The sequence below is a fragment of the Podarcis erhardii genome, assembly GCF_964252035.2.
Source record: "Podarcis erhardii genome assembly, chromosome: Z".
NCBI classification, from domain to species: Eukaryota; Metazoa; Chordata; class Lepidosauria; order Squamata; family Lacertidae; genus Podarcis; species Podarcis erhardii.
In genome coordinates this window covers 3,912,151-3,926,547 of record NC_138504.1, presented here as the reverse complement: position 1 = coordinate 3,926,547, position 14,397 = coordinate 3,912,151, and the positions used below count along the sequence as shown (strand labels likewise).

The window sequence follows — 14,397 nt, the reverse complement described above, 5'->3', positions numbered from 1 at the left end:
TCGCAAGACGAAAAAACCGCTATACGAAGAGCCTCACGGAACAGATTAATTTTGTCTTGCGAGGCACCACTGTATTCCGGTTTGGGGTTGCTACTGGGCCATCCCCGCCACACCTAGTCCAGGACCCGGGAGATGACCCTGTCCTTCATGGAGTGGCATTCTACTTCCGGCACCTGAATGGGACAGTCAGGAAGCTGTTCCAAGCTCATGACGTCATGTGCGGGTGCTGGGTCGGGGCTGGTCTCAGGTAGTGTCAGTCTGTTGAGGGCGTCCGCGTGGCCCATCACCTTCCTGGGCCGGTGGACCCTTTTATACTGGTAGCCGGTGAGGAAAATCAACCACCTGAGGACGCGGGGTGACATTACTTGAGGGATGTGCTTCTCGGGGGCAAGTAGGCCAAGTAGTGACTTGTGGTTGGTCACTACGGTAAAGGGGCACCCATACAAGAAATTGTGAAATTTCTTTACTCCCTTCACGATTGCCAGGCCCTCTTTGTCTGTTTGCAAATAGTTCCTCTCGGCTGTGGAGAGGGTCTGGAAAAAGTAAGCCATTGGCACCTCTCTTCCATCCAGCAGTTGGTGGCCTAGGATGGCGCCAACGCCATAGGGCAAGGCGTCGCATGCCAGCACCACCAGCAACCTCTCATCAAAGTGCGCTAGGACTGAGTTTGAGATGAGCAGGTCTTTGACTGCTTGGAACACGGCCTCCTGGCGCTGCCCCCACACCCACTTGTCCAACAGTCTGTGTAGGGGCTCCGCTACCACTGCCTTGTGGGGTAAGAAGGTAAAAGTTCAATAGTCCCAAGAAGGCCTGGAGTTCCGCCTTACCCTTAGGTGCCAGGGCATCAAAATAGCCCGCACCTTGTCCCCAGTCGGGTGGACTCTGTCTGTGTCCACCGTAAATGATAGAAAATTCACCTGTTGCACTCCTAGCAGACAGTTTTCCCACTTCACCTTGAGGTCGGCCGTCTGGAAACGGTGCAGGATGGTGCGGAGTCGGTCCCTGAACTCCCCCAGCGATCATTTTGGAATATGTCTGGTGCCACGCTGGCGCCAAATTGCAGCCTCTTGACACAGAACACGCCCCTGTGCGTTACAATCGTCTGTGCCTTGGCGGTGGCCCCGTCCACTGGCAATTGCTGATAGGCCTGGGCCAAGTCCAGCTTGCCAAAAATCTTAGACCACCCTGCCAGGGTGGCGAGGACATGGCTGACCACTGGCACTGGTTATGCATGAGCCATAAGGGCCTTGTTTATGGTACATTTGCTTCCCTCCTGGAGCCTGGTTGGTCTTTTCCTGCAGGCCAATCAGTTGTTGCATTCTACAATCCTACCAGCCTAATAGACTGATTAACTTTCTCCTGGAGCCTGATTGGTCTTCTCCTGCCAGCCAATCAGTTGTTGCATTCTAGGATCCTACCTGCCTATTGTTCTAGGATCCAAGCTTAGTACATAACACTCAGAAAGGGCAGGAGCTTGCAGAACAATCCCTTAAAAACTCAATTTTCCACATTTTCCCTTTGCGTGGCACAAAGACCGCTAGGGAAGTAGGGGTTAATGGCGCCTGGCATGCCTTCTCCCAACACCATGGGCTTGCTGGAGTCTGGTTCATCTCAACCTTTTCATGATGGCTCTTGTAGCCCCCCCCCCCCGAAAGCAGGGCAGAGGAGGGAGGGCTGGGAGAAGCTCAGATAAAATGCAGGCTGCTGCTGCTGCGCTCCCCAGTCTGCACACTCAGAGAAGCTGCCACTATGATCACCGTCAACGTCTCTTCCTCCATGTCTTATGGGAAACGCCCTTTCCAGCAGCAACCCATTGCCAGGCACAAAAGAAGGACCAGGTACCAGGGCTCTCTGTTCTGTACTTCTTCTTGGGGAGGGGTCTGTGAGGCCCCTTGCTGGGTGGGCAAGCAGGGGCATGGTCCAAGCCTTGTTCACAAGCCCTGGGGTCAGTTGGCTGCTCTTTGGGCACAGTGCTGCTTCCAGAAATCCTCCCGGGGTACACCTGCCTCTTCCAGCCCAGGACTTGGCAGCTGCACAGAGGGTCAAGGTAGCAGAGCCCTAATATTGCGCCTTCATTTGTCCAGAGAAAGGAAGAGGCAGAGCTAGTGAGCAATGGGGTTGTATGGGGGGCTTCCAGCTTTGAGGGCTGCAAAGTGAAAGGGGTAATGCTGGAAGTCTGCATGCATCAGGGGGAGGGAGGAATGGGCCGTGTGCCAGCAAAGGGGGCACTTCAGAGTTGGCCTTTGTTGATTTACATGCCAAAGGGGTGGATGGAATCTTGTTGCTTGCATTCTGCTTTCTATATATTTCCTACAAGGGCACTGGAAGGTCTCAGAAAGGGGTGGGGTGTTTTTCCAGCTCCCTTTTAGGCTGTCACTGGAGGGACTGCGAAGAGAAGCCACACCTTCCCTCTATCTCTGGCACCTAAAGGAATCCTGCCTCACAATAGCCACTTGCCAGCTATTCCCCCACGAACCTTCCCGGACCTTCTCCTTAAGACATAGGTAGTGTCTTTACTTTGTTTCCTTCTGCAACTACCAGCAGCAGCAGCAGCAGCAGCAGCAGCAGCAGAATATATTCTGCAAAATATACGTTACACCAGACACAGAATTCACCTTTTCTTGGTGCAGAAGTGGGGACTAATCTTTCTGACTTATAGAGTGCACATATCATAACTGCCCAGGGATATAGGATCATGCATAAGACCAGCCAGTCAATGCAGAGAAATGGTATCAGCTTCCCATGAGATGGAAACATAGGAAGATTCCTAGTATTGCGCTCTTTCCAGTTCATTCTCCATACTGGCAATTTGTTTCTGCTCTGAAAAGTAAAATGTAACCCCGTTGACCCACCCACCCACCCACACCCCCACACAAAACTACTCTTATTGCCCTATTGAAGGTGTTGCCCTACGTTTTTGAGATTTTAGGTTATGGTTGCAGCTCTACCGATTGTTCAGAGTGGGTAGCAGTTGTTGGGTGCCAACTGTGTGTTGCACATGGGATGTTGAATAATGTTTAGGTGGGCCCTGACTCTGCCCCCGGCTATGTATCCTCTTCATGTTTGCCTTCTGTCCTTTACAGGGAGCCCCGGAAGATCACCTTACATAAAGGCTCCACAGGCCTGGGCTTCAACATTGTGGGGGGTGAAGATGGCGAGGGCATCTTTGTCTCCTTCATCCTGGCAGGGGGCCCAGCGGACCTGAGTGGGGAGCTGCGGCGTGGAGACCGCATCCTCTCGGTGAGTGTAACATGAGGCCCCTTTACTGGTGTTGCTCTGAGGTCTTCTTTAATGCTAGGAGGTGGATTTGGAGAGTTCTCTCGGCTCTGGTACACAGTTGCTGCTGACCTCTGAACTGGGAAGCAAGCAGGTGGGAGCACCTGCCTCCCCCACCCCCCAACCTATCCTCCAGCCCTTCTCCAGGACTGGAGAGATTCTGCCCCAGGCACTAAGGTGTTAACCCACACAGAGCGGTTTTGCTCACACAGAGCAGCTCACCAGACCGGTCTGGCTTAGCCCAGCCCAGCGTTGTGGAAGCTTGCTTCCTCTTCACTCTGAGAAGAGGGAGGGAAAAAACCAACACGCAGCCGAACCTCCCAGCTTGAGCTTCAATGGAGCCTGTGTGTGGGGCCCTGCAGCGTAACGCTTGCCTCTTAAATGCACCGAAAGTGTGCAGAGGCCAGGGAGGCCACCTCCAGGAAGAAACAACCAAGCTTGGCCAGGTCTGGTTTTCACTTCCTGAGAAGCTGTGGCGTTTGTCATGCAGCTGAGCACCTGAGACAAGTTGCTCCCAGCATTTTGGATGCAGGAGGGGCCTGGGATGTGCAGCTATGGGGGATTGAGAGGGTTGGTGTGGGGCTGTGGCTGTCGCAGGGCAGGGGGAGGGGTGGAATGTTGCATGGTGGGAAATAAGTGTGCAGTGCCATCATAGGAGGAGCAGGTGGCACCAGCTTCCCCTTTTCAAGGTGAGTTGACAGAGGCGGGGTCTGTTTGTCCAGGTGAATGGCGTCAATCTCCGGAACGCGACCCATGAACAAGCGGCGGCTGCCTTGAAGAGGGCCGGGCAGACGGTCACCATTGTAGCCCAGTACAGGCCTGAAGGTAGGAAACTCCCAGGGGGGACCCGCTCCAACCTGCTCCCCTTGAACCTTTCATGAGAACCAGGATCTCCCTTTGAGTTGTGTGCCCTGGTGCCAAGTCCTATTCGGCCAAAGTTCTGAGAGGACAGCCAGGCTTCTGGGCTGGCAAACGCTGGATGAGAATGCCTCAAAGTCAGGATTCGCTGGTTTATTTCATTCCTATCCTACCTTCCTTCCCAGGAGCTCAAGGTGGTCACAGAACCCTATCCTTCCCAACATTTCCTCACAAGAACTCTGTGAGGTAGCTTAAGCTGAGAGGCAGGGAGTAGCCCAAGGTCACCCAGTGAGTTTCATGACTAAGTGGGGATTTTAACCCTGGGCTCTTTAACGTGGAGTCTCTGCAGTGCCTGAGATTTGTTGAAAGGAGGAACTGGCAAGATTGGCAGCGGGGATGTGGACGTTGGCCTTGGTAATCACACTGCTTGTTCCTAGGCTGGAAAAATAAGGTTGGATCTCTGTAGCTTAGGATGGGGAACTATTGGCACAGGTCCCAATTAATCCTTCATAACCATTTTCTCCATTTGTGATACTGAAAAAGAGCAGGTTGAGGCATTGCTGCCTCGACTGCTTATCCGAGCCCCCCCCCCCCCCCCGCAAGCTCAGCCAGGTTGCCAGTCCCCGAAGAAAGCTGGGTTGAAATCACTTCTCTACAACTTTGCCTCGACTGCTTCCTGCAAGGATTTCTCCACAGGGAAGTCGATGGCGCAGAGCTGAACCAGCAGCCTTGAACTCCCTTGCCCATCAGTTCATGGGTGGGGACTTCTTCCACACAGTTTCTGCAGAGATCACTAGCTGTAACCGCACCACAAGGTTGGTGTTGCTGAACATCACTTCTGGCTTGCATTATTATTATTATTATTATTATTATTATTATTATTATTATTACTACTATTATTATTAAATTTATTTTTATTAAATATTTTCTTGGTTGACAAAAGTACATGTCATTTTCAGGTTGTACATTCTTTCTTTCAAATCAGTTACATTGGCTGTGAGACCTTAGTGCTGAGTACCATATAATGTTGGGGAAGAAGAGTGGGGAGACGAGGGGTGGGGTGGTGAGGCTCATATTCTTTTGTATAGTGTACATGTGGTGTTTTGTGTCAGCGTCAGCTGGGTAGGTTTTCTTGCTATTCATTTATTACATTTCCTTGGTAGTGTGAGAGGCTGGGGGCCCAGGGTGTGGTTGGCACTGGCACTGGCAGAGGAAGGGGAGTGCGGGGGGAGCGCATTGCCCCCAGCAGCGTGATCCTGGTAGCGCACCCCCACCCCCAGGACGCACACCAGCCATGCCCCCACCTGTTCTCCACCCCGCCCCCCCCCCCCGGTGCTGGCGCATGAAGCTCCGCCACTGGTGGTTGGTTGGCTGTGGTTGGCTGCAGTGGGATTTGTTTGCATTTGTGATGGGGGCGGGGCTTGTTGAGTCAGGTAAGCCAGATTGATTTGTATGATTCTTGTTGTCTTGTTGTGCTGTGTATGTGATAAAGGGGAGCCATACTGGATTGAAGGCGTCCTCTTCTATTTGTCGCCATGTCAGTTTCAGTTTATTGGTTAGTTTTTCTAGTACAGTGGTACCTCGGTTTTTGAACGTCTCTGTTGACTAATGTTTCTGAACTCGGAACACCATAAACCCAGAAGTAAATGCTTCCGTTTTCGAACGCACCTTGGAGTCAAACTTCTGAGGTGACTTCCTGTTTGAGTTTTACATTTTGAGGTTTCCGTATTGAGTTTTCGGTTTTCAAATGTTTTGGAACTCGAACGGTCTTCCAGAACAGATTATGTTCGAAAACCAAGGTACCACTGTAAGACTGTTTCCCATACAATTTGATACCATTGGCTCATATTTACTCCTGACAGATCTCTCCAGTGTCTAGCTATGAGGCTTCTGGCTGCTGAGAGTAGGTGGGTTATGAGCTCTTTATAATGTGAGTGGGCATTATTAACTTGGACGATGTTGCATAAGGCCAGTTCTGGGGTGACTTCTAATACCTGTTTAGTTATTTTGCATATCTCTTGAAGGACTGCTATCCAGAAGGGTTGGATTTTAGGACATTGCCACCACATGTAGAGGTGCAGCCTCTCCAACATCTTAGTGAGGTTCTTGAGCGTATCAATGCCAGTTTCCGTGGTATTAAGTACCACCTGTGAGTTTCAGAGTGAGTTTCCTTCTTTTGGCTGATATGGACAAAGGGAGGTTTAGACCACATTCTGGTCCATTGAGTGGGGCTAATTTCATATCCTATGTCGTGCTCCCATTGTTGTTTGATTGTGTCAAGGGGGTTTGTGGGATTTTGGAGCAGCATTTTGTATATTGTGGAAACAATTCCTTTGCCACGCCCCCCTACTGTCAGGAGAATGTTTTCAAAGCTGATCAAGGGTCCAGTGGCTGCTGATTTTACTGCTGGATTGTTTAACGTGGCATGTAGTTGATGGTGTGCTAGCCAAGGTACTCGCGTGTCCCCTAGCTTGTCTTGTATTTCTTGTGTTTTTGTAGAAGTCTTTTAGACAGTGTAGGCCTTTAATCTGGAGGTTTTGTGCTGTGTGTTGGAATAGTGGGTGATAGGCCAGGGGGGTTAGTGGGGATGGGGATAGTTTGCCTATTTCCCCCCTCCATTCTTTAAACGTGGACTGTGTGAACCTGCTCTGGCTTGCTTTTTAATCTTTTCCTGCCACCTTCTTTGAGTCAGGAACTTGAGAGGCTTCCTTCTGCGACTCTAGTTCCCTATCGGGTGTTCTGCATTGGTTGCTTTGGGAAGCACATCTGCCCTTCCTCTTCAGCAGGAAGTGTCTGTGTGTTTAGGAGAGAGATCTGAAAAGCAGAAGACCTGATCCAAAAACAGAAATGAAAATTAAAAAGTGGTGTATGGCCCACCACTGCATGAGCCCTGCAAGATGTGGGGCTGCAGGTTAAATAACTTAAGGAAAGCCTGGCTGCTGGTTGAGGCCAAAGACCTTTCTAGTTATGCACCCTAGTTTCAAGTGGACCAACAGATCCTTGTTGGAAGACTGCAGACAGGACCAGAGGGCTCCGATGACTTGTGATTCCGGTACTGAGGGCATACTGCCTCCAACGATGGAGTGAAACACAAAGATGTCAGTTAATAGCCCCAGATAGCTTTATCTTTCATGGAATTGTTCATTCCTGTCTCTGTGACCCCTGTCTGGAGAATGTACTTGGTCCCTCAGGGTCTTATATAGAGGCCGGGCCACCCAATAAGCAAGGCGAGGCAACCGCCTCAGGTGGCAGGATCTACAGGGGCAGCAGATCTTGGTCTTTATTCTCCCCTTGTTCCCAGTGTAGACCTTCACTCATCCCTTATTCCTTGGAGGGAGGTGTGTGCTATTTTGTGGTACACCTCAGGTGCCAAAATGTCTTGTACCAGCCCTGAGCCATGTGTTTTGCAGATGTTGTGCCTGATCCTTTGCTCTTGCTTAGAGTTGAGTATCCGCACACACACACCCACCCCATTTACTTATGAGTTTTGGAACATAGCTGTCAACCGTCCCTTATTTGGCGGGAAACTCCCTTATCCCAGCGCTGTTTCCCGCTGCTGTCCCAGATTGATGATGTCCCTTAAATTTCCTGGGTTTCATGCTCGCCCAGCTCGGGAGGGAAGCAGCGGCTTGGGGTCCTCCGCCTCGAGAGAGCACGCTCACAAGATGCCGCATCTCCGTCTCTTCCTTTTCCCCCTCAGGGGCGCGTTGTGAGGAGACGGGTGGCGGCGGGCGGGCAGGCAGCCCCGCTCTTGAGAGACTTCCGCCGCGCTGCCAGGGGAAGCCGTAGGTGGCAGCGGGGGCTGCGGTGGCGGCGGCTGAGGAGGCAGCCTGAGGGAGGAGGAAGATGAGGGGTTGGGGAGGGACACAGAAGGGCGGCGCTTCAGTGGCCGCCGCGGCACCGCAACCGCCTCATGCCGGGTTGGGGCAGCCTGGGCGAGAGTCTCTCTCCCGCTCTCTCAGGCAGGAAAGGGCCGATGGAACTCCTCACGCCAGGACGATGGCAGCACCGATGTGCTGCTTAGCATACCCTCCAACCACTGCAGCATCTTAATGTAGTGATTTTCCCCTCTGCATCCCTTTCATAACTCTATTTTTATAAATCATTTGTCCATCCATAGTTCAAATTTTTACTACAAGTTTTCTGTCAATCCTACCAATGTATGTAACTCTTTCCAATAGCTTTTCAAATAAATTATAAACTTTCCCCATTCCTTATTAAAGAGGTCCTCTTCCTGGTTTCTAATTCTGCCTGTAAGCTTTGCCACCTCTACGTCAGTTTTGTCTGCCACTCTTCTTTGGTGGGAGTTGTAGACCCTTGGGATCATCTAGTCCAACCCCCTGCAAAACACAGTCAGTCGCAGCCAAAGCAGCATGGCTCCGTGAGTGCGGGATTTCTGTATAAGCTAAGCCAAAATCCCTTATTTTGGCTGCTGGTCCCTTATTTTCAAATCTGTAAATTGACAACTATGTTATGGAATTTGTGTTTTGGTATGAAGAAATGGGATAAAAATGCTTTTGATAAACATATGGGGTGGAAGGGTTGACACTATGAATAAGAAGTGCTTCACGTTGAAACTTTATTAACAGCACCAATAATTGGACTTTGGAGTCATATTGCACAGGAGGCAGCAAGGCCTGTTTTAATGATTCAGTGGATTGGGGGGGGGGGGGTTGGAGTTGCCATCTTTCCCCTGCCCCACCTTGATGGGGATTACAGTGCCTCAAACAGCAGTATAGCAGGAAGAAGTTCCACAGGTCAAGCTTTCCAGAGGCTTGCAAATGAATCCTGGGGGAAACTGCATCTCTCGCTTTATTTGCTTGCTGCCTAACAGTTGCACAGGAGCTGTGCAAAAAATAAATAAAAGGTGGCAACCATCTCCCATTAGCTTGTGTGTATGCCTAGGGCTTGTCGATCAGAAGGTCGGCGGTTCGAATCCCCATGACAGGGTGAGCTCCCGTTGCTCGGTCCCTGCTCCTGCCCACCTAGCAGTTCAAAAGCACGTCAGAGTGCAAGTAGATAAATAGGTACCACTCCGGCGGGAAGGTAAACGGCTTTTCCGTGCGCTGCTCTGGTTCTCCAGAAGCGGCTTAGTCCTGCTGGCCACATGACCCGGAAGCTGTATGCCGGCTCCCTCGGCCAATAAAGCGAGATGAGCGCCACAACCCCAGAATTGTTCGCGACTGGACTTAACTGTCAGGGGTCCTTCCCCCCCCCTTTTTTTTGCATTAATACGCATCCAATGTGGGGGGAAACGGTCTGCGGACACAGCATGCAACAGGGTTATTGGACGATAAGCGCTAGCAATTGCAGAGGCGCAGGCGGTCATTGGAGGAAAAATATTGATTGACGTGGCAGGGGCGGTGCCAATCGGTGGGTCAGTAGACAGAGATTGAGGTGAGAAGCAGGGACGGTGACCTTAGCGCTAAGCGGAGTATCGGAAGTGGGATTTGGAGGAGGAGGGCGGGGCGGCTTTGCGGCGGGGTTGCGATTGGTTCCTGGACGAACTCGGGACCGGTGGGCGGGACATGTGTGAGGGGAGCGCGGGCTTGCGATTGGGGCGGGGGGGCAGGCCTCAGAGGGAGCTCGCGCGGCGATTGGGCGGAGGCTCGGCACACGGGAGGGCGGTGCCTGCATTGAGGGAGGGCCTCCCGCGACTGGACAGAGCGGGGAGGGCCGGGCCTCCAGTTGGACGAAGCCGGCTGCGGAGGCGGGGCTTCGCCGTTCCCGCCCGTGCGGGTGGCTTCGCTTTGTGCGATAAGGGGCCCGGCCAGGGTAGGGTGGACTGGGCGGCGGGTGGGAGGAGCTGCCGCTGATGCGGGAAGGCGCCGCGGCAGGTAAAAGAGGATCCCTTTTTGAAAAAAGAAGCCCCGCTCCTGTTGTAAGTGAAGAAATAGACGGCGGCGAGGCGGGGGGGGGGGAGTGCGCGCCCCACAGGGTAGCCCGGGAGGCGAGTGACCGGCTGGCCCCCATCCCTGTCGGCGGCGGGGGCGCTAGTGTTAGCGTTGAAACTGACCGCTCCTCCCGGGCTGTGGCCAGATGGCCCCGGCGGTGGCTCGTTTATTCCCTTAAGTCTCCTTGAGGCGATGCGCTGGCGAGCTCCCTCAGGCTCAAGGGTGTGTGGGGTGTGTGTAAAATAATAATGATAATAATAATAATAATAATAATAATATTAATATTAATATTGCTAATGCTGTTCCTGTTAAGCTAGGCGTTTACGGGAAGGGGGCGGGCGGCACATGCTGGCGAGGGATTCGAGCGCCCCTCCCCCTGCTCCGCCAAGGTGGATTTAATTACTTAACAGTCATTTTGCGGCGGACCCTGCCTTTCTTACTCCTCGGGAAGGTTGAGGCGGCGTATCTCTCCTTTTATCTCCGCCTCTCTCTCTCCCCTGACCCGCGCGGCTCTCGAAATGCTGCCCTAACAGCAGCCCTGCGAGGTAGGCTGGGCTGAAATGAAGGGCTCTCTCACCCGTGGCGCGAGTAGCCCCAGCAAATAAGGTGAGCGATTTGGACCCTGAAGTCCTGGTTAGCTGCTGCACTGCACTGATGGGTGTATGTAGTTAAAATATATATATCTAAAATAAAAAGCATGGCTGTTGTGAATATGGTTACTCACCCTTTGCCAGCTGGTGCCCCTAAAGGAGAATAGAAATCTACCTTGTGGCGAGTCAGACCATTGGTCTGTCTGGCTCAGTTTTGCTTATCGTTATTAATTCCATTTGTATGCTGCCCTTCATCTGAATATCCTAGGGCAATTCACAACACAGAAATACAAAATGAGAGCACCAGAAAACATAATAAGATAAAAACAAACCAATGCCCCCCCCCTCCCAAAAACGCATTTAAAAGGCCACAGGACGTTAATCAGCCAAATGCCTGCTTGGCACTGAGTGGCAGCTGCTGGTCACTGAGCTATGTTCTTTTCCTCCCAGGGAAGGGACAAATTGAGAGGGAGGAAACAAATTGGCTTGCTTGGGCCTGAGAGGCAGTCTCGCCCTTCTGCAAGTCCCCTTTCAATCTGTTCTAAAAACCCCATGGCAGAATAGGTTGCCTGTAAGCATGGCAAGCTGGAGGGAGGGCAGGCTGCAAAGGATTGTAGGTGGCTAACTGAGGCTGGAGTTAAAAGAGCTTCTCTGTAAGAGAGGCTAGTGGCAGCCAGTAGGTATGACGGATGGTTCTACAGGTTTTCCTGTGTTTGGAAGTAGCACCCAATGGCAATGAGCTGAAGGAGCTTCTTACGGGATCACTGCGCCCATGAATAGCCTTTGCATTGAAAGGAGCAGTGCCTCCTTTGTCTTGTGCCAGGCTCAAGCTGTGTAGTGCAACATAAAGGCAACAGGTGTCTCCTTTTCTTGGAAAGCTGTGTCCTTGCAATTGGGATTAGAGTGTGGCCTGCGTCCAAGTGTGTGGGTGGTGTAGCCAGTGGTCGTGCTTGGTGCAAATTTGATGTGAGTTGTGGGACTTGGTAGTGTTTGAATGGTGGTTATGCTATTCCCAAAGAGAATTTGTTACACAATACGCAGTCTTTCCTTTCCAAAACCAGTGGCTATTCAATGCCTGTGATAAATATTTGGTTTCGAAGCTCAAGAACTGTCTAGGAGTAGGGACCCATTTACAGTATTTTGGGCAGAGCTGTGGTTGTTGGTTACCTGACTTTAATTAGATCCTTGCTGAAAGGTTCAAGGATGCAAAGGCTGGTGGCAGTATCATTAGTTATATAGTATTTCACTGACCGAAACCAGCCACTTTCAGATTGGAGTACGGTAAGTGGCTAGGGAGAAGGAGTTGCTGATCACAAAGAGAGAGAGAGATGGCCATATGAACACTGAACTTGTGCTTGAGAAGGATAAACCTCACACTGAATGCAACATTTTAAAAGTAGGAGGTTGTGTATTTAATCCCCTCACAAAGTAGTAGCGGGTGGGGTGAGAGCAATCAGAGCTAGCTGTATTAGGCTGAGTAGCAGCTGCTAAGGTGAGTAATCCAGAGATTCTCCAGAGAAAAACCTGAACAACTGGGATTTGCTGTTTCCTAGCTTTGCATGTTGCTGACCCCTAGCTGCACTTAGTTCAGGAACTTAAATAGTACACAGCAAAAGGTGTTGCCTGACATGGCCTCACTTATTTTGTCACAGGTGTCTTCCTGTTTTATGCATTATTTTCTCTAGGAAGGTTGTCTGTACATTGTAACTTGGTCATGGATATTTTCTGATCCTGTTCTATTCTACTACATTCCTCCTTAAAGAGGGTGTGGAAGAAATTCTACAAGTGCAGGTAAGGGAGATAGAAAAACTGAACAGGGAAGAGCTGCCAATTACAGCCATCACTTGCTTCTGTGTAGTGACTAGTCCATGATGCGTGTTGCCTGTTAGTGCAGAAAGGGAAGTTGGTTTGTACACTTGTATTTCAGGTTTCGTTTGCAAAGTGAGATTTAGTAAAGTAACCTGAGCCACAATGTGCGTTGGGTGCTTGTGTTCAGCAAAAATGGAGCTGGAGATTTACAGCAGCTGCTAACTAAATGTTAGAAATGCCATTTGGCTTTGAAGTGTTTGGCCTTACTGAACTGTATAATATGTTTAAATGACAGCTCCATTAGTATCCAGAGTCAGTGTAAAAAGGAGCTTTGTTATTTTTAATGTCATGCTGAAGAGTGTAGCACCAGAGACCTCTGAGAAAAGCCAGCAGCATCTGAAGGGCTTTTAGGTATGCAAGCATTTTGCTGTTCAGGGCCTTCTTAAGCTATGTTGCTCCCAGCATTGAGCTTTTGGGCTAGTGGGAACCTGTCTAAAACCAAAAAGACTCTGTGGTGGCTATGAATGTAAGAGACAGACTTCTGAGCTTGTGGAATTCTTCATTACTTTAGGGCAGATGGGCTTTGTAGATGATGGCCAACTGGGTGGTTAAATCAAAAGTTCTAAGGTGGCAACTTAAAAAAACCCAATTTTAGCACAGATCTGAATGTCTCCTTCCTGCAGTTACATGATACTGCATTTCTAAGGCAGTTTAACATGCACTTGTGTTAACACTCAACATATAAATAAGAGGAACGCTCAAGCAGGGATTGGCATTACTGTGGGTAGAACAGAAAATAATGGGATTATAAGATAGCAGTGGAACTTCATGTACATTGGCAGTGTGTGAAGACTGGGCAATGGAATATTTGGAATGCAGTTGAACACATTGAAGTAGTGGAGATATGAACTGACCCATAAGCTGTGTTCAGCCTTTAAAATACCCATGCCCGTATTTGTTAGCCTTTGAAGGATGTGATCATGCAGTAAAAGAAAACAAACCCCTTACTGTCAGAACCTGTAGTTTTTCTTGTTCTGGTTTCTTTTCCCTGCTATAAGACTGAGTGAAGCCATGCCTTTCAGTCTCAGGAAAGGGATCAAAGAGTGGTCTGAGCTTGGCAATGATGGTATACAGGTGAAACTCAAAAAATTAGAATATCGTGGAAAAGTTCGTTTATTTCAGTAATTCAACTTAAAAGGTGAAACTAATACATGAGATAGACCCATGACATGCAAAGCGAGATATGTCAAGCCTTTATTTGTTATAATTGTGATGATCATGGCGTATAGCTGATGAAAACCCCAAATTAACAATCTCAGAAAATTAGAATATTGTGTAAAGGTGCAGTAGCTATTCAATCCATAGCACCTGCAATGGGTTCCTGAGCCTTGAAATGGTCTCTCAGTCTGGTTCAGTAGGAAGCACAATCATGAGGAAGGCTGCTGACCTGACAGTTGTGCAGAAAGCCATCATTGAGACTCTCCATAAGGAGAGGTAATTGCAGAAGAAGTTGGATGTTCCCAAAGTGCTGTATTGAAGCACATTAATGGAAAGTTATGCGAGAGGGGAAAGTGTGGAAGAAAAAGGTGCACAAGCAGCAGGGATGACCGCAGCCTGGAGAGGACTGTCAGGAAAAGACCATTCAAACGGGTTGGGGACTTTCACAAGGAGTGGACTGAGGCTGGAGTTAGTCCATCAAGAGCCACCACACACAGACGGATCCTGGAGATGGGCTTCAAATGTCGTATTCCTCTTGTCAAGCCGCTCCTGAACAAGAAACAACATCAGAAGCGTCTTACCTGGGCTAAAAAAAAAAAAAGAAGAAGAACTGGTCTGTTGCTCAGTGGTCCCAAGTCCTCTTTTCTGATGAGAGCAACTTTTGCATCTCATTTGGAAACCAAGGACCCAGAGTCTGGAGGAATGGGGAGGCACACAATGCCAGATGCTTGAAGTCCATTGTGAAGTTTCCA

General features: G+C 50.1%; 1 protein-coding gene across 11 annotated transcripts in view; it reads left to right on the top strand.

Annotated features, from left to right (window-relative positions):
• DLG3 (discs large MAGUK scaffold protein 3) overlaps positions 1-14,397 on the top strand; it is a 115,497-nt gene that overhangs the window by 69,875 nt on the left and 31,225 nt on the right. For 9 of the 11 annotated variants that reach the window (XM_081846738.1, XM_081846736.1, XM_081846740.1 and 6 more), the window contains 2 exons: positions 3,084-3,240; positions 3,999-4,101. In XM_081846738.1, the coding sequence (XP_081702864.1) occupies positions 3,084-3,240; positions 3,999-4,101 (260 nt within the window). Of the gene's footprint in view, positions 1-3,083; positions 3,241-3,558; positions 3,723-3,998; positions 4,102-9,906; positions 10,016-14,397 lie in introns of those variants that run through there. The other 2 variants (XM_081846742.1, XM_081846743.1) reach the window with 2 other exon arrangements.